Source organism: Nycticebus coucang, chromosome 11 (assembly GCF_027406575.1).
Source record: "Nycticebus coucang isolate mNycCou1 chromosome 11, mNycCou1.pri, whole genome shotgun sequence".
NCBI lineage: Eukaryota > Metazoa > Chordata > Mammalia > Primates > Lorisidae > Nycticebus > Nycticebus coucang.
In genome coordinates, this window is record NC_069790.1 from 13779783 (window position 1) to 13800533 (window position 20751).

The 20751-nt window shown below is 42.0% G+C and overlaps 1 protein-coding gene across 1 annotated transcript in view; it reads left to right on the top strand.

The window, feature by feature from the left end:
• GLI3 (GLI family zinc finger 3) overlaps positions 1–20751 on the top strand; it is a 298826-nt gene that overhangs the window by 198854 nt on the left and 79221 nt on the right. Inside the window, exons 5-7 of the mRNA XM_053553719.1 lie at positions 2128–2330; positions 4875–5021; positions 10742–10943. Coding sequence (XP_053409694.1) covers positions 2128–2330; positions 4875–5021; positions 10742–10943 — 552 coding nt within the window. The remainder of the gene's footprint in view (positions 1–2127; positions 2331–4874; positions 5022–10741; positions 10944–20751) is intronic.

The following is a 20751-nucleotide window of genomic DNA, read 5'->3' on the forward strand; positions in this document are numbered from 1 at the left end:
TTGTTTTAAAGAGTTAAAATAAGAGGGACTACAGCTGGCGTGGTGATGGCTCACGCCTATAATCCTAGCAAGCTGGGAGGCCAACGAGGGAGGGTTGTTTGAGCTCAGGAATTTAAGAGATGCCTGAGCAGGAGCAAGACCCCATTTCTACTAAAAATAGAAAAATTAGCTAGGTGTGGTCGTGTACACACCTAGTGTGTCCCAGCTATTCAGGAGGCCAAGGCAGGAGTATTGCTTGAACCTAGAAGTTTGAAGTTGTAATAAGTTATAACAACACCACTGTACTCTAACCTCGAATGACAAAGCAAAACCTAGTCTCCAAAATTAATATAATAAAATGAGATGAGATAAGAGACTATAACTTATGCTAATTTCTATTTAAACACCTAAGTAATCTTACTAATTTCTGGGTATAAAAATCTTTAACTTCTTTGGAAAAGAAATAGCTCTTTCCTGGTAATGACTTCTTACTCTTCCTACACACAAATTTAGAAAACTCTGGATTTTTATTTTACTTCATTAGAGGTAACATCAGAGTAACAAAAACTTCATTCTTTTTTTTTTTTTTTAAGCTTAAAATGAAAAAAGCATAAGGAGAAGACAGTGAAAAGGTCCACCCTCACCACCATATTTCAACTTCTTTTATTTTCTAGTGAGAGAAAATTCATTATCTGCTCTTTGGTTTCATTTATTTCAGTGGCTGTGCTGTGCACTTAAAGGAGCTGGTTTCTAGCAGGATTATATTCTGACAGTGCTCGAGCCTTCCCTTTGCCAGGAGAAAATGTGTTTCCCCTCTCTCTCATTTCACTCCTGAAGCCAGCAGCAGAAGAGGACCTGCTGTTCTCAGTTGATCTGTCTTTATCAGGGCCTCTCTCTTTTTTAAGGTTGTCCCTTCCACGAAAGAGGAAAAAGGAGCGCAGGAGTATTTAACCTGTCCCAGCCAGTTCACTGGATAGCCCACACCCAGCGTTTGCCATTAGAGAAGGAGCCAGGGAGAAGGAAGGGCACAGCTGGCTGTTCCAGATGCAGCTGGGAACTTCAGCAGGGCTGTGGCAGGGGCAGGGCAGATGCGTCAGGATGTGGTGGTAGTAAGGAGCATCTTAGAATTTATTTTTACATTCTGCCATAAATCATTATAACCAAAGGAGAAGCTTGATCAAAAAACTGCGTTCTTCCCCAGCGGTCGTACCCCTGGTGTCCATAGTTAAGTACCCCTGGAGTACTTAGCTACCGACTGCTCCCCAAATGTGGCTCATCAGGATGCCACGTGAAAGAGGACATAGGTAGAAAGCTGATTCTAAGTCCTGCCTCACAGAAGTTGCTTTCAAAACAGTGAAACCCAGATCTATACAACTGGTTTTACTCACCAGTGCGAGGCCGCTGGAAGTTAAACATCTGCATGGATATATTAATCGATTTCAAATTTCTTTTTCATTTTTAAAATTTATTATTTTTTGGAAACAGGGTTTCACTATATTACCCAGGCTGGCCTTGAACTCTGGGGCTCAAGCAATCCTCCAGCCTCAGCCTCCCCCGTGGCTGGAGTTACAGGTGTGTGCCCTAACACCCAGTCGATTTCACATTTCAAAAGACTTTTGTAATTAGTCTTTCTTGTTTAAGGGAAGCTTTGTCACATGTACACACACATGCTCAGACCTCTAGACCAGACAAATTTGGCTTCCCTCATTCCCTGCCTCCTAATGCAGTGCCATGATGGTAAGAGGTAAGTTCTAAATGGTGACAGTAATGTTTGTGTCAAATGGAAAATATAGTCACAGCAACCACTTCAAGTACAGTTGCCTGTTACTTAGAGTTGGGGAGAAATTCTAAATAAGCTTTTTCATGGGGAAAGCCAAAGTCTGACCCTTCTTTTCCTGTATTTGGAGTGCTGTGAGATTTCTCAAAAGGTCAATTTTCTTTGCCCAGCTAATTGCATAGTAACCTTGTCCCTGTGTTATACCATCCTGATACTAAGCTAAAAGTACTGGAAATGTATTTGTTTGCCTGGTATTTTCCCCCAAGATACCTTTGCGTTCACAAAATCTTACTTCTTTCTTTTCACAGCTTCTGCCCATGGAGAAACTTGTCTCATGCGTCCCTCTTGTGTCTGGTTCTCTCTGTACCCAGGTCTTCTGCCTTATCTAGTAGCCCGACATACGACCTGCCCTTCATCAGGATCTCCCCGCACCGGAACCCTGCTGCAGCTTCCGAGTCTCCCTTCAGCCCTCCGAATCCCTACATTAACCCTTACATGGACTATATCAGGTCTCTGCATAGCAGCCCTTCCCTGTCTATGATCTCAGCAGCCCGGGGACTGAGCCCTACAGACGGTAAGACCCAGACGGGTTGTGCTTCTGGACACCACACCACCTCCTCTCCACACTTCACCTGGGACGTTGTATAAAGTCAATCTCACACGTCGTGAGTGTTTCCATGGGCCAGACGCTGTGCTAAGTGCTTTACGCGCACAATTTCACCTCAGCATTGCAACCCCTCTGTGTGGTGCTGTTACCACCTCCATTGTCAGGGAGGGTTAGCAGGGTGCAGTGGGGCCAATTGTCTTGGAACCCAGTCATTCCATGGCTGGAAGTGGAAGTGGTGGAGCTTAAAGCCAGATCTTACTGGCCCCCAAATCCTTGTTCTTAACTGCTGTTCTGTTTTGCTGCTTCGTCTGTGATCAGACTGGCCTGTACTCACCTTCTGATGAACTCTCTCCTGTAGTTTGAGAGGCACATTCATGCAGGTATGTCTATCCGAACAGGTCTTCACAAACTTTAACATGCATGTGAATCACCTGGAGCCTCTCAGATGGCGCCAGGTAGGGCTGGCGATTCTGAGCTTCTAAAAACCTGCCAGGTGATATCCGTCCTTTTGGCCCATGGATCCCGCTCTGAGTAGCAGGGTCTTAGAAAACATGAAATGAAAAGCAGAAGAAAGAGGTGAGAGAAAAAGAAAGGAGCTTAGACTTTTTTCCTGTAATACTCGATGCTCATTTTAGACTCTCAAGGATCAAATTCCTGTTGGTTCCTGTAGCCTCCCAGTTAATTACTTTTCATGTGACTCTTAATTAGAGCTGTGTATTCATTGTTCTTTTGATTCAGGGAAAGCATTTTCAATCTCACACACAAATATACAAATTCACTTGCCCACATTTGTCAGAATCTGAATTAAGATCCAGAATTGCGAAAGCCTTATTAATTGCAGGTGGCAAGTCACTTGCAGGTGACTTTCTCCTGTCCCTGAGACAGGTGGCTTGTCTCAGGGACAGGAGAAACACCATGCACCTCATTTCATGCAGGAGAGTTTGGACGCGACGTCCGTGCAAGTCCACATTCTCTGTGTGGACTACTTCTTGAGGCTGGTTGTGCATTGGTGGGAAGCTGTGCAGAATTTCTTAGGAAACATCCACTCAGTTGAGTTTCCAGGAATACCTTTTCCCCGGCACTTGCTACTGGCTCAATTTTTTTTTCCTTCTGATTTAGTGCAGTGAATACACTTACAAGGTATCTAAAGAATAAGTTTTGCTCTTTGGGCAAGATTCACATTTTAAAATTAAAACTATAAGAATCAAATATCACTTAGTTATTGTGCTTTGGATTTGATTCTGTAAGCAGCAAAAGTGGAGTTTCTTCTCCTTGGAATGTTCGGGAGTTGTTGGAAATGACTGACAAGGGGAACTGGGAGAGAAAGGGAAGCTAGCTTAACAATGAACGTGAAATTACAGCTGCTTATGGAAATCTATTTGAGCTAGTAGAGAGTGGAAATAATAATACTGAAAAAGCATATTTATCATCTGCTTCCATAGCACTTGCTGGTGAGTATGAATAAAACGTTCTTTGGTTGGGCTGACTTCCTTTTCCTGTCTCTCAAGGATCCAGTTAATAGAACCAAATAGAGTCATATATATACTAATATTTCTCTCTTGTGGTCTAAAATCTCTCTTTTCTTAAATCTCTCTCTTTACCATGTATTGTGAATAGGAAGTATGTGAACACAAATGCAGACATCCACAGACCTGTTGCTAGAGAGGAGGTGTTTCCTAATTATAAAACTTTCACCCACCGAATGCTCTGTGCTAAGCACTTTACACGCGTCATTTCATGTTGTGCTCCTGACAGCCTTGTGGAGCTGGTGTAAATCCAGATCTCTTGTGCATCTGGAGGCCGCCTTCAGAACTGCTACAATATCTTGCTGCTTTTGCACATAAATTGGCAGGTGGAACCTGATTATTATCCCACTCTTCGAAAGCTGACTCTTGCCAGTAAATTGCTCCAGATTGATAGGTATATTTTCTTTTTGATTTTGCAATGAAAAAAGGGGAAAGAGAGCTTTAAAATTATGAAATTCGAAATTGCAGCTTATCATTTAGTTGTGTGTTATTAAAGGTCTGCTCCCTTTTCCCCACTTTTTCAACCCTGACGCCTCCTGTTCGTGAGAGTTAACTCAGACACTCTTGTCAGAAAGCTCAGGAAAGTATTTTAAGTATGTCTGGAAAGATACCATAGTCGTGTGAGTTGTCTGCCATTGTAAGACATGGCAACATAGCATGATTGGATACCAGAAACTGTCTCATGGGGGGACGTAAACGTGGTTCTGTACATACATGCATTTTCCTCATTCTGAATTCTTGATGATTTATTTAGAACAACATCAAAAACTGTGTGATGTATTCCCCCTTTTCTATTCCTTTTCTTCAGTTGTAGTTTGAAATAAAAGATATTTATCAAAAAGACATCAGTGAAAGCACAATTTGAGCCACAGAAGGAATGGCTGATGTGGGATGTGTGGGGAGTGGACTTGGGGAAGCCTCAGGAGAAGCTGCTTCTTGACCTGCTTCTGACGAGTGACCCTCCCTTTCTTGTCTCCTGGTCTAGCCTCGCACGCTGGAGTCAGCCCGGCAGAATACTATCACCACATGGCCCTGCTGACCGGCCAGCGCAGCCCCTATGCAGACATCATTCCCTCAGCTGCCACCGCCAGCACAGGGGCCATCCATATGGAGTATCTTCATGCCATGGATAGTAAGTGACAGGGCTGTTTGCTGGAGTCCTGGGGAGGGGCAAATGCTAATTTACACAACAGACTGGAAGGTACAGAGATTTGGTGATGGGTTAACCTTTTCATCCTGAGGAGGAAATAGAACCACTATTTGGTGCGCTGGTTCTCTTGCTTTTCTAGAAGCACCCACAGATTTGGACGTCTTGAGCCTCCCTGTTGAGCTCGAGGATTACCAGTGAATTGCAGATGCAGATGACTGGAATTTGGCCGCAGCATATACGTACAGCTGGTCAAAAAGCTATCCCATGCTGATTGCTTCACTAACAAAGGAATAGATTTGATACGTGGTTGGATTTGGTGCAGTTGTTCCTTGATTTCATGGATTTTATGCTTTAAAATTAACTTTTAAAACAGGCCTGTGTTGGTTTTATATTTTTTATATTAAATGACTTAATTTAAGCTCCATATATTTTCTTTAAATTAAAAAATACTATTCTGCAACTGTTTATAGCTGCTGGATGCATGAAAAGATCAGGATAGTTACCTCTAGGAAAAATAAAACCTGTTTCTAAATCAGAAGCGACCGCTTTTAGTAGCTAGCAGTAAAAGAACATGGGGTCATTTGATGAGTGTTCTGTCCCTTACTTTTGGGTTCCTTATGGTCTATGATGATCCCTGTGGGTTACTTATGTAGGTGTGTAGGTGGATGAGCTAACGATTATCCCTTGACACCGCACCTGGGGCTGTCCTCCCTTCATATGTTTAAGCACACACACCTTTGCAAGACGTCAGGGAGGAAACCTAAAGCATGATCCAAGTCACCCTACGTCACAATATGACTTTGTGGAGGATGTTTGCCTGGAATTTTGCCTGTTTTTCACAGCAGTGGCAATTACATTATGCTCTTCCATCTGTGGTCTGTTTGGCTTCTTCTGTGGCAGAGAGTAGGCATTGCGTCCGCTCTCGAGTAATTCAGCCCTTAGTTTTGCAATGGAGAGAAGATGATTTGTGCACAGAGGGGTGAAAATCTACAGTGTATTCCACAGGAACACGTTTGCATTGCTTTCCATTGGGGAGCTCATTACCACACAGAAAGTTAAAAAAAAAAAAACAAACACTACATCTTCTGCAGGGGTTTTATCTGGCTTGGAATAGAGAGCTTACATTTCAGATTCATCATAACCACATTTCAATTAGCGATTGTGGAAAAAAAGTTCAGTGTTATTATGCAAATTAGTTATTTAAAAATCTGCAAATAAAGAATTAAAATAAGAGAGAATCCTTGGAAGGTCAGCCCACATTACTTTTCCGATTTGATGAGAATGTGTTTAGTCAGGCAGTGGCGGGTTTTATCTAAATAAAGGATGAAGCTACCCTTTTACTTTGTAAAAACTAATTAAAGGAATTTTAATTTGCCTGAATATATGGTAAATTGATTGTCATTAAGTAGAAATGTAGATGTCCTATCATTCATCACATAAAAAGAAACCTCCTTTTTCTTTGTCAGAATTTCTTATTAGAATAGAGAAACAAAACAATTAACAGAAAGCCAGATCGGAGATACCTGTTTTGGAACAATAAGAATTCTCTGACTAGTATTTAAGAAGAAAGTGGTACGATTAGTGAAAACTGGCTTTTTTCTTTTTGAAAATTTTCACCTTGTATTTTAGCAACTCCCTTCAAAAGAGGATGCCAAATCCTTATCCCAAAATGCTGACTGACTTTCTTTCTTTTTTTCATTTTTTTTTTTAGAGACAGAGTCTTGCTTTATTGCCCTTGGTAGAGTGCTGTGGCAACACAGCTCATAGTAACCTCCCGCTTCTGGGCTTGGTGATTCTCTTGCCTCAGCCTCCCGAGTAGCTGAGACTACAGGCGCCTGCCACAACGCCTGGCTATTTTTTGTTGCAGTTTGGCCGGGGCCCGGTTCGAACCCCCCACCCTTGGTATATGGGGCCAGTGCCCTACCCACTAAGCCACAGGTGCTGCCCATGACTTTCTTTTCTTTGCTTGATTATTAGGAAGTTGGAAGAACATTTTGAGGGTTTGGATTGTTCTTAAGGCACCATATTCTTTTCCTCTAAAGAAATTGAAATAGCATTTAGTTATTTATTTAGACAGAATATCAGAAGATGAATCCCCGGAAATTTGAATACTAGGAGATTTTTCCAATGGAGAAGTGAAACTTTTTTTTTTTTTTTTTTTTTTTTTGAGACAGAGTGTCACTTTATGCCTGGGTAGAGTGCTATGGCATCAGAGCTCGCAGCAACCTCAAACTCTTGGGTTCAAGTGATCCTCTTGCCTCCTGCCTCAGCCTCCCAAGTAGGTTGGACTACAGGTGCCCTCCACAATGCCCAGTTAACTTTTCTATTTTTAGTAGAGAAGGGTTCTCCCTTTTGCTCAACCTGGTCTCCAACTCCTGAGCTCAAGAGATCCTCTCACCTCAGCCTCCCAATGTGCTAGGATTACAGGAGTGAACCACTATGCCTGGTGAGAGTGAAACATTAATTTAAAATTTCTACATTGGATACATACCTGCAGTGGCAGATCCAAAACTGGAATCTGGCTGGTCACTCTGAGCATTGTTGCAGATATTCAGAACTCCTGAATGAGCAGAAACTGCTGTAAAGTGGGTTCAGGTGAGCACCTGACTTTTTTTTTTTTTTATTGTTGGGGATTCATTGAGGGTACAATAAGCCAGGTTACACCGATTGCAATTGTTAAGTAAAGTCCCTCTTGCAAACATTCCAACAGTGAACATATCTGGGTATCAGCGAGATGTGAGGTACAAGTATTTTTATATAACCCATTAGAATAGGCTCTACTTCTGCTTCTTGGGATTGAAGTGACCTTAAAAGATATCAGAGCAAATAATCCTTATGAGGACTATCTGGAGATGAGGACCCCTGAGAATCATATTTATATCGGTGGAAACTGGCAGAGCCGGTAGCTCAGTGGGTGGGGTGCCGACCACATACACCGAGGCTGGTGGGTTCTAACCCAACCTGGGCCAGCTGAAACAACAATGGCAACTGCAACAAAAAAGTAGCCGGGCGTTGTGGGTGCCTGTAGTCTCAGCTACTTGGGAGGCTGAGGCAAAAGAATCATTTAAGCCCAAGAGTTTGAGGTTGCTGTGAACTGTGATGCCATGGCACTGTACCGAGGGTGACAGCTTGAGACTCTGTCTCAAAAAAAAAAAAAAAAAAAAAAAATCTTTCATATTGGTGGAAACTGACTTAAATAAGAGCCATTCTTGGAAGGAAAAACAGAGAGGAAAAGTTTCAATCAGGCTGTGGTACAGTCTGAAGTTTCCATGGAACAGATAAGGACCTTCCAAGGCCCCTTGCTCTGTCTGGATGATGTGAGGGGCATGTAAAGTCTCTGGCATTTGAGAACACCAAATGGCCTTCTTCTCGCTTCTTCTCCCTTTTAGATCACTGCTAGTTAGTGATCTAAAATATTAGAAATGTTCCAGGGATTTAAAACATTTAAAGGTATACCTGTTCTACTGGGATGCCCAGCAGGTGCTGTCACTTCTGACTCCGCCAGGGATCACTGATTCCATGGAGAAGGATTATATGTCCAGGGATTATATGGAAGTTAACAACAAATTCGGTTTGTCCTTAGAATTATCTGAAGTGGCGTGTCTTTCTTCATTGAAAAACTTCTATAATGAAATTAGCTTCTAAAAGTGAGTAAATGTGAAACAGTTATGTTTAGAGCAGATGCCATGATAAAAGTGAAGATGCGTAGGTGGGATTGTTATTTTTTACCAACACACCCTAAGTCAGGCTGGTTAGGAGACGGTTTTAAATGAAGGAACTCATTTTAAATGTGCCTGAAAGAAAAATTTGAGTAGGTACTGCATTCATCATTTGAATTGTTTTTCCAGTTTTTTACATGGATAGTACTAACATATTAAGTTCCAATTTGTGTTTTTTTTTATGTTATTTCTATAATATTGGCAATAAAATCTTTCCTATTCATCTATTCCATTTCATTAAATTACTTCTGTTGGATTTTTGTCTTGTGTCACCATCCATATCTGTTGAAGAAAATATTCTATTCCCCAAGTGAATTTACTTGGTTTTCTGCCTATTGCAAAATTGCCATGTTCTTATAAACTGGTATTCCCATGCTGTGAAATAGTAGAAACCCTCCATTTTTACTTAAAATTAATGTTTGGTTTGCCTCTTACCTAGTGGGCTTGTGTTCTTGTGCTTCCATTGAACTTCAGGGTGATGGCTCTTTAATGTAAATGTGACCATTGGAAAGACAGAGTGGGCCTGTGGCCACATTTATCTCAGTGCCCTGAGTTTCCGTGTGCTAATATCTAACAAATTTGAATGCAAATGTGCATTTAATTTTTAACTCTTCAGGGAAAAAGCCATTGTATAAAGTTGGCGTACATTTAAGTTTGCATTACCAACCTCTGGGTTAGGACTCCGTTAGTGGAATCTTCCTGACAACTAAAAATTCTAGTAGCCGTGCTATAAGTTATTCGTTCTGGTGGGAGAAATAAGGTCCAGAGAAGAATTAAAATCCCCTAGAGGCTCATCAAATCTTACCATGCTTACAAGAGTTCTCCCATCTCCTCCCCCTTGGAAATCTGTAAATAAACAACATCCTAAGGTTTTATTTAATTAATTAATTTATTTATTTATTTATTTATGACAGAGTCTCATTATGTCACCCTATGTAGAGTGCTGTGGCGTCACAGCTCACAGCACCTCTAACCCTTGGGCTTAAGTGATTCTCTCACCTCAGTCTCCCAAGTAGCTGGGACTACAGGTGCCCGCCACAATGCCAGGCTATTTTTTTGTTGCAGTTGTCATTGTTGTTTAGCAGGCCTGGGCCAGGTTGAAACCCGCCAGCCTCCGTGTATGTGGCTGGTGCTGTACAACCACTGAGTTGTGAGCGCCGAGCCCATCCCAGGGTTTTAAATGTTTCTTGAGATGTATGCTCTTAGATGAAGGGGAATTTAGGGCAGGGCTCCTCGAACTTGGTGTTCCTAGGGTCAGATAACTCTTTACTCTGGGGGGCTGCCCTGCTCCTGGTAGGATGTTTTCGCCATCCCAGCCTCTACCCACTGGATTCCAGTAGTGGCAGCTCCCTGACTTGTGACAACCAAGTCTCCAGATGTTGTCAGACGTTCCCTGTGGGGCAAAATTGCCCCCAGTGGAGAACCACTGACTTAGGGTAATGGATGTACAAGTCGTTTCAGTAAGGCTTTGAGTATCCCATGGAGCAGATAACTCCAGACATCATGGTAGATGAGGGCATAACTAAAGTGAATCTTTTTATCTTAGGATACTTTAATTCATTTTTTCCCCCTTTGGCTCATTGCCTTAAAATGGTGTATGTTGGGGTGGGAGGGTGGTGTGTTTTAACTGTGGGAACCACTGTCTTTGTCGCTTGTGGTGAATTAACGATGGGAATATCTAAGCAGCCGTCAGATTCATAAATCACGAGAAATGAGAGGGATAACACATAAAAGTCTCTCCCTTTTGTTTAGCAATTTATCATTCTGCCTGCACATTAATAAACAGAGCTCCCCTGAGGTAAGTCCTGAGAAGATAAATATTTCTCCCTAATTTCCTCAATTGTAGCCAGTAGATCACAGGGGTGCTTGTCCCCGCAAGTTGCTGGCTTTTTCTCGTCACTCCTTCCACACAGCAAGTAGTAATAAATAACAGGTACAGAGCCCCATGGCAGGTGATGAGGTTCCGTTTTGTTTATATAACAGGTACCAGATTCCCCAGCCCCAGGCTGTCAGCCAGGCCAAGCCGGAAGCGTACACTGTCCATATCACCACTGTCGGATCACAGCTTTGACCTTCAGACCATGATAAGGACATCTCCCAACTCCTTGGTCACAATTCTCAACAATTCCCGTAGCAGCTCTTCAGCGAGTGGCTCCTATGGCCACTTATCTGCAAGTGCAATCAGGTATGTGTTTTCCTGAATCCATTAAGTGAGGTTTTAATAAAATGTCAGCGGTTGACTACACGCGTAGTGAGGCCTTTTCAGTCCCGCTGCCTTTGAGGAAGAATAAGGCACAACACTCAGGTTGTGCCTGGAGTACAGGTCAACTCTGAGAACAATGAATTGCAAAGCCAGTGAGTGGGCCCCCAGTGACATTTTCTGCAGATGTGAGTCAGTAGCCTGGATGTAGGATAGCAGTGATTCCATTCATGGTGAAACCTACTTCGTAGAGACCGTGAGGATGGCAAATCTTTTTATCTGGCCTCTTCTGTCTAACAATAGTTCTTCAGAAAAAAACTTGACTTCCTACTTCTGTGACCACATTTACAGAACAGGAACAGAAATAAAAAGACCAGTCATGGCTAAAGTCTTACCCTACAACTGTTAAGGAAAAGAGTTCACTGGGAGGGAGAGAGAAATAGCAGGGTTTTTAGTCTAATGGAAAATAAACGCAGATGACCTTGGAAGGCATAGTTATCAGAGGAAATCTAGAAAGACAATATTTCCTTATTTTCCTATTAAGTTTTTTTTTTTTTTTTCTTGAGGCAGAGTCTCCCTCTGTTGCCCTGGGTAGAGTGCCTTGGCATCATCACAGCTCACAGCAACCTTAAACTCTTGGGCTCAAGTGATCTCTGGCCTCAGCCTCTTGAGTAGCTGGGACTGTAGGCACCTGCCGCAACACCCAGCTAGTTTTTTCTATTTTTAGTAGAGATGGGGTTTCACTTTTGCTCAGGCTGTTCTTGAACTCCTGAGCTCAAGCAATCCACCTGCCTTCCCAGAGTACTAGGATTATAGGTGTAAGCCACCGCGTCCATCTTCTATTTGAAAGATCTCTATTTTGACCTTGTGTCTTTGCTGTGGACTAAAGGCATTTTGACCTTTCTTACACTAAGTGCATCCAATCTGCCCGTCACATGTAGGTACAAGCACAAACTTTTGTAAACATGATTAATATGAAATCTTTCTCACAGCTAATGATCAAACTTGGTCTGATGTCAATAAGCAGGGAGTAAAAGTAAGCCAATTTATGAGTTTTAAGTATGTTAACACTGCTGTTGTCAACCGATCATTTATTATTTGAACTAAGCTAGCTCACAAATGGTTATTTGGGACTTAGACTCAGATAATCTAACTGATGAAGCAATCCTGCTTATAAACTTTAGCTCTCATTTCCCCTAAAATTTTTGCCAGGTAATTTAAGAATTCAATTCTGATAGTTTTTTTTTTTTTTTAATTTGTAGTTTTATGAGCCACAGATAAGTCCTTGCTTTAAAAGTACATATTAAAGGCTGTTTTCATTAGCCTTGTTTTTGATAAGTGAGCTTTTACTTGTTTGCTTGTTTCTATGAGTGGGCAGTAGCTTGAGTGGTTAATTGACGGTCCTTCCATCATAGACAGACATATTAAGGAAACCTCATATGTCCAGGAAAAAAAAAAAAAAGGAATTAGCAGTAGTAACATGTACACATTTACTAGAAATAATGAAAACCATTGCTTTTCTGGAATGTTCTCCATTATAGTTTTCATTCTTTTCTTATTCTGTTATCAGCAATGCTCCTTGGCAGGTAAGTTAATGTTTAAATGATATAAAACCTAGTTTTGATACAATGTCATTTTCTGCTGCCTCTTCTCTGTTCTTTTCTTCCGGTCAATAGTGTAGCGATATGGAGAGAAGTAACTGTGCTAACATGATAGCAGTCAGTACACAGACATGGGGTTGGGGGTTTCCAGATCAGACACTGTATTCACAAAGGTCAGTTTGGAGTTGGACACGTTCATGGTCAGAGGCCAGCTTTGCCACCAACCAACTGGGCAAACCATACTTACCCTTCAGCTCTCTTAAGTATAGTCTTCACGTTTGTAAATTACAGATAAGACCCCCTGTGTAGGAAAAAGGCATTTTTATTAACGGCAGTATGGGCTGGGCACAGTGGCTCATGCCTGTAATCTGAGCACTCTGGGAGCCTGAGGTAGGTGGATTGCTTTCGTTCAGGAGTTCAAGACCAGCCTGAGCAAGAGCAAGATCCCATCTCTACTAAAAGTAGAAAAAACTAGCTGGGTGTTACGGCAGGTGCCTGTAGTCCCAGATACTCGAAAGGCTGAGGCAGGAGAATCACTTGAGCCCTAGAGTTTGAGGTTGCTGTGAGCTATGATGACACCCCGGCACTCAACCTGGTGTGACAGAGTGAGACTCGGTCTCAATAAATAAATGAATAAAATAAATCCAGCATGGATCTGCCATTGGTGAAGTCTCAGGAGAACGGACCTGGGCTAGTTGGCTCAGGAGAGGATCTGCTACACTGGTGTCCACCCTGTCTGACCCTAAGGGAGTGAGCCCGTCTCAGAACCCCCACCCGGCTGTCCCTGTGCTCCTGGAAATATTCCTGGGTCCTTGTGCAGTTGGTATGTGGCTTCACTAGACGTCATAGATCTATGTATCCTGGCAAATATTCATGCAAATGATACTCACACAGAATCACTGTGTGAACACCGTTTCTCTTGCTTCTCTTTGATTTTTCTTCCCTCTTGCTGTCTGCCCAGCTTTCTTGACTTTTTCGGCATCTAAATGACATCAATTAGCACATGGTACTCCCAAGGTCACAGCACTGTCTTTACTTACTCTCACCCCGGCATCTTTACTGGTTTCTTGGTCTTCTCCTCTTTACCCAGGAAAGCTAATACCTTGGAGCTGTCAGTACCCTGACTTGAAGTAATTGCTGTCCCCCCTTCCCTGGCAGGAGCTACCGTACCAACCCTTTTATTCTCATTAGAGGTGGAGAAGGGATTCACTTGAAAGACCAGTCAGGTCTGAGGACACCCTGTGGGGTGACCTGGCCCCTCACACTCATTTTCTTTCTTGCCTCTGAGCATTTCCATCGTGGGTTCCCTCTCTCAGCGTGATCCTGTGCTCTTTAACACGCACCTGCTGGGTGTTGGGATAACGTGTCGCGGCTCATGCTTGAAAGGTGACATGGGTAACCCGAGATGAGATCAGCTTGCCGTGCAATATGATAATTGTCGTTGTTATCACTGGCAGCACTTATCACTGGCAGCACTTGCCATTTCTATGGCTGGGAAATCGTGGTGCTCGGCTTGCCCCCATTTGAAGTTTCATTTTGTGAGATCTAAAAACTGACTCTGGGAATAATCAGTTGGTGGTAGGACCAGTGGATGCCATGGGAAGGGAGGCAGCAAGAAGACCTCTGGGAATGGGTAGCAGACTTCCGCAGGAGTGAAAGGTAAAAGAGAGAAGGTAGATGGGAGGTGAGTCAATCGCTCTGGTGTAGCAGAGTAGGCACAAGGCCCACCGGCTGGTCTCATGGTATAGCAGCTGGGGAAAGCAAATGGTGTTATTCTTGTTTTAAGCCCACGGGGTCATTGAAGATGAAGATGGCCAAGTCCCGCGCCCAGTGGACACCAGCTCCAGCACACCAGTGCCTGCTTGTTAATTTACCCAAACACATTTGACTTTCTTGCGTACATGATTTCTTACACCCAATTTGCTGTTGGTGTTTGCAGCGCATTGGATAATAATTTCATTTAAGTTTCAAAAGATACTATTAAATGTTTAACGGTACCCATCCAGTTTTCTAAGAAATGCCAACGCTGTCTCCTTCACCTTCCTGCCCTAGTTCAAATGCTGTTCTGAGAGAGGCCGGTAGTAGTGGGGGCCACTATTTGCAGTTTCCCCATTTACTTGCTTATTGAGCAGTTGGGCGTTTCCCTCCATATGCAGCAGGAAGTTGAGGGCTGTGTATGTCTTGTCTCTGTCCCTCATCCTCTTGCACTGACACCGGTCAACAAAGAGGTCTTGACTGGAGGAGTTAAAGGGCTCTTGCACAAGTAATTAGAATACGAATTACCCCCTTATTAAAGGAAGTTTCTACATGGTAAATGAATAATTCTGGTTTTCTGAAAGTTACAGTCTAGTTGAAGGTTATATTACATACCTATAGATTAATAGATAATTAATAATAATTGATAGATAAATAATAATAATAAATTGCCGTAAAGTTCGTGTGCAATTTAAAATGGTTATCTATTTAAAATTTTACACAAACTGTACAGCCACTCTGTATCATGCTAGAGACAGAGGGATAGATTTAAAATAAAGGGCTAAAAAAGCCAATATCTATCTAAAGTTTCGTGTGTGGTTCTTGTGCTTATATATTTACTTGGTAATTCAGACTGCTAAAATAACACCTAAAGCGAAGATTGATTCACAAAAGCCCACTGGCCTATTAAACACAGTCCTTGATGATGTAAGGCTTTTTCAACCACATTGTCTACATGTATATCACAAGTCTTTTTTTAATCTCATGGGAAAATATGTTATAAAATACTTTGTGTCTCAAGAAGTTGCGACTTCTCCATCACCCTGAAGACTTCCATCTGAGACAAGGTGGTTCATAGCCTGCAACCCCCACCTTCTGTTGTTAAAGGTAATGTGATAAATAGCCATTAATCACAGTAGATTAAAAATAATTTACCTTTGCTGAAGTCTTCTTTGAAATTGGAAGAGAAGGTGTTGAAAATGACCCACATCTTCCTATGGTCTTCTAGCAAATGGAAATGGAATAAAGAATTGAGTAACCCACACATTTCTCACCTACCAGGTGTAAACTGTCTCCTTTTTTAATTCCATGGCTAAAATGAAGATAGTTTTGTGTCCTTAGTAGTATAGGTCAGGCATGGTCAGAGAAGATCTCTGTGAAAATGACATTTCCATGTTCCGTGTCAGCCTCTGAATTAGACATCAAGATTTCCAGCCTCTCAGGTCAGCGTAGTTTTCATGTTGCCAACACTGATGACCACAGAGCAAGCTGTGTTTTCTGTTGCCTGCATCATCGGCCCTCAGGGACAGCCAGAATGTAGTGGGGGCGTGTGTACGCAGGTCTGCTAATGCTGCCTCGGCCAGCCAGGAGCCAGTGCGGCCTCTCCAGCGCCTTGTCTCTGCGTTGAGTAAGCGTCTTGTTTATGTCATACAAACAACCAAACTGAGCTGAGAAACATACTAAAGAATAGACACAGTGCAAAATTGCCACTGTCTTTAAAATTCTCCGATTCTATCTTCTAAAAATTATGAGACAACCCTCTCTTCTCCCATTCAGTGAAAGTAATTAATACGACCTTAAAAAGAGAGTTCTCATTCACTTCCCGATGTGGTGATTAGTTTGATATAGTACTTCATTTAATCAGTTATTCATTCCCCAATACAGGAGAACCTCTATAAGTTGACCCCCCCCCCCAAAGGACTGTAACAAACTGGTCAACACCCACAGAGGCAGTTAACACAAGGAATGAGGCCTGTTGTATTGATACGTATACATGGCGTTTGTCTGGTCTGGGAAGGTGAGGTCAACTTGAGGTGGTGGTCAGTGTGGGAAGGGGGTCAGCTATGGAGCTACTACTGTATTTAGCTGAGCTTAATTATGTGCTAGTCACTGTGGTACAAATGAGGGCTATGAAAATGACTCCCATCTTCATGAGCCTTATGAAAGTGAAAAGTTTCTAAGCAGATATGAATGAATGAAGGAAGGAAGGAACAAGTGAATGAATGGACAAAGGAGCCTGTAAGGATTCCGGCCAGTGCTGTAAATAAAATGACCCCAATATTAGGAAAGAATAGCAGGTGGATTGGCCTGAGACCTGGTAAGGAGGTCTAGCAAAAGACCTAGCAAAGGAGGATGACAAGGTACCAGGGAGAGCTTTCTCTAGCTTCCTAGAGAGAGAGAAGAGCAGGTGAAGGCCCTGAGATGGGAAGTGAACTGTCTGCAGCCTAGGGTACCAGATACACAAAGAGCAGGTCAGCCAAGACACAAGGATGGTGACGCGGGCAGGGCACAGTGTCTTGGACCAATGATCTAAGCCCTATAAGGCACTTTTGAGGCTGCCAGTGGGGAAACTGATGCTCAGAGAGGTCAGCGGGCTGAATCAAACTCGCTCAGCTACTTAGGGGACAAACCCTGTATTCAACCAGGTTGGTCTGACACTGAACTTCACCAGACCATATACTTCTTTCTCTCTTAGAAATCCTCAAATGGGAGGGATGGCTACAAGGATTGGTGGTTTATAATAGAGAAATAATATCTGACGATGTCCTGAAAAAATTGATTATGCTTATATTAACATATAATTTTATATGATTTGGGTACTGACGTGATTCTGTGCTGTGCTTCCAGCCAGACCTCACAGTATGTCACTGCTATTGGTGTTCATAGAGATTTTATCAGTTCGGCTGTATAACGGCAAGTAACTTCTTAGCTTTTCTGATCATTCATAAAGCCTAATATATTTTTCTCCAAAACATTATTCAGAGTGCATATGTCTGGATGCGAATGTTGGAAAGCAAGTGAGCCTTTATTTTGGTGCTCATTCTGAGGCTGGGTCGCATTTTCCAATAAACTTGCCCTAGGAACTTTATAGATGGAAGTGGAAGCTTTATTTTATTTTATTTTCTCTCAAATAGAAGCACATGCATGTCTCTATACCTACACAGACAGAAATAATGACAGTGTTTTGCACATTTTCTGCAAAACTGGAGAAAATTTTTTTGAATGGTCCCTGTTGTGCAGTAAATTCCACAGCTACAACCAGAAAGTGGATGAGCTCACTGATACTCATCTAGTGCCTTCTCTTCCCCTTCCTCTCTCTCTTTTTAAAGTCAGTCTCTCACCTTGTGAGGTCTTCTTGCTCCCAGTGGTGCCAGTTGCCTGAGGGTCCCTTCAGCACTGGTTTCATGAAAGGCTTAGGAGAGATGGGGCTACGGAAAGTAAACGCCCTCACTGCATTCTTCAGCCCGTAGAAAGCAGGTTGATTGTAGCATGACGTATCTTAATCCCAGCACCCTGGCCTAAACTAATACATCCTAATAGAATCACATGAGTTTCTTTTAAGAAGATTTTTGAAACTCAGACCTGAATGAAATTTAGCAAGCAAGGCAATTGAAAAAAAGTGTTTCTAAGTAGCCAGTAGATAGAGTTGTTTTATATTTAAACAAGAAGAATTTTCCCCCAAATTCAAAGGTGCTACATACTCTTTATTTTTTATAGCAGGTGAAGGGACCGTCCTTTTGTGATTCCATTGTGCTTAACCCTCATGCCTGGTTTAGTTCTCTACTCAGCCACCTGCCTGTCCAGCTCTCTGCAGGCCATTTAGGATTGCTGAGAGGGTCCAGAGATGCACCTGGGGACCAGGGAGCCTTTCTGTTGAAGCCAGTGTAAATAAAATGTACGGAGTTCTTGCTGCTCTATTCCCCACACCCACCCTTGCTCCTTTGCCACATATATTGTGCACCGGGACAAATATCCTAGCCCTGCAATTACGTAGAAGTGAGATGGTCCATGGCAACTCTAAGGAAAAACTGTTATTTTAGGGAAGGGTTAAAAAGGTCTGTGGATCGAAATCATTAAATAAAAATAGTGGCTTTTATTGTTTAATGTGCAGTAACTGGTTAAAACAACCTCTGGACATCTTTCTTATTTCTCTTCAACTTTTTTCTTTGTTTTCTTTCTATTTTTTTTTGGCCGGGGCCAGGTTTGAACCTGCCACCTCCGCTATATGGGGCTGGCGCCCTACGCCTTTGAGCCACAGCAGCCGCCCATTCTTGATTTTCTTTATGTGCAAACAAATCTCTTAAATATTGTAATCAGTTCTTATTTACCTTTCCAATATGAAAGGCTGCAGCAAGCCAAATCATACTGCTTTATTTATTCTCTTCTTATTAAGGAATCCAGCCTGTCACCCACTTTCTTATGCTCCACCATAGGTGGAATTTCTGAAACATTTTTATTTTTTTGAGACAGTGTCTCACTCTGGGTAGAGTGTCATGGGGTCATAGCTCCTAGCAACCTCAACTTCTTGGGCACAAGTGACCCTCACCTTAGCCACCTCATTAGCTGGGCTATTGAGGCACCTGCCACCATGCCCTGATAATTTTTTTATTTTTTTGGTAGACATGGCTTTTCTCTCTGGCTCAGGCTGGTCTCCCAACTCCTGAGTTCAGGTAATCTACCCACGTGGACCTCCCAGAGTGCTAGGATTATAGGCGTGAGTCACCACGCCTCACCTTCTGAAATGTTTATAAAATACATTGTGGAGTTCTCTCATATGCTACTTTAATTGAGTTCTATTAATTTCATTTTAACATCAGTGACTTTGAAAAGCGCATATGTATGACGGCTGTCTGTAAAGTATCTGGCTATGTATGTCTTTATTTTTCTTATCTTATGGGTAGATACTTTAAGGACAGCCCTGGTATAGTAGGGGTTGAATAAATGTTTAATGATTGATTTTCCACAATACGAACTTGTAGTGTCCCCACTTAAAGATCATTCCAGGAAGTAAATATGAATTTGATTACAGATGAATCCTCAAGTGTTTTTGTACAAATGTTGACTTACAACATTTTCTTGGTGTGAAAAAAAAAAACGGTTTGATGTGAAAGTCAAATATGATTGTGCATTTCAAAGTTTTATGTTTCAATTATAACTAATATATAACTTTCTGGTTACAAATAACTTTTATTTACATGGGATATGTAGAAAGAATTCAGTTAAAAATTGTGGAGTGAATGAACGCCACGGGGTTTATGAACTTTTCTTTTAGTTGCTTAACCCATTGCTGACTGGTCATGAGTTACCTGGTAACATGGATAGCTTCTGCGTAAAATTGCAGCAGTCCACAGTGTGTTAACATAGCAGCTGTTCCCCGATTTTATTTCTCCCAGTCCCAAATGCAGCCTATTTGATTCTTCCCCCTCCTCATCTCTTAGCTGCTTATAATATAGAATCACATAGCACCTCTAACAGCTTAACACATTGTTGATTGGCAATTTTACGCAGAAACTATTCATGTTATCGGGTAACCTGTGATCAGTCAGCAATGTGTTAACATTCTTCTTTCTACCCATACCCCGAATTTATCCCAGTTGTGATTTCCAGACAGGAGACTTCAGAAGTGAGGCCTTAACTGTGCTGTTTACTGTAATATTAAGAAACAGGTCCTAGTTTGCAAAATTTTGATCACTGTAAAAGACTATTGATAAAACTTTATGCCCCTGATTGTTGATAGTGAATGAATACACATCAGAGCTTTCTCAAAAATTTTGACTTTCAGAATTTTATGTAAATTTTTCGAAAACAGAACTGGCTCCCAGTCAGCGGTTTATGACTTTTAACTTGGCTTAGAGCTGCACATAAAGGTAGGATGGCCAGGGAGCCCCTGTCCTTATTTGGATAGGCCAGAATTCTGCACTGACTCACCACATCAAGCAGAAGGCCCCTAAAGAAGCAGGTGCCTCTGTAAGGCAGTCACTTCCAGTGCCATCACTGTAAGTCTGCTCTAGTTGGTCAGCCGTAGAAAATCCACATTTTCTCCTTTTCTGCTAGTTAGTAAAATAAAGGGAAAATTAACATTTCAATTAATTATTCTGGCTCTATAACTGGAAAAGTGTTTCTCGCTGTGTGTATGAGGAACACTGGTCTCTAGAAACTCTCATCTGAGGGCTTCTGTGAACTGTGTCTGGGCGGGATATTTAGAATACATTTGATGGATTAATTTGAATACATTTGACAGATTATTCCTAAAGTGTTTTGTGATATTGCTACTTTTTTTTTCTTTCTTATACTTACAGACCGCCTGTGACTGAGTTAGCACACGGCTTGGGAAGATCTGGGCCATTTAAGTCTTTCTACTAATCTTATTGACTAAATGCAAATCAGCAGTACAAGTCACATTTCTATAAATATTTGTTGTTGTTTTAAATGACCTC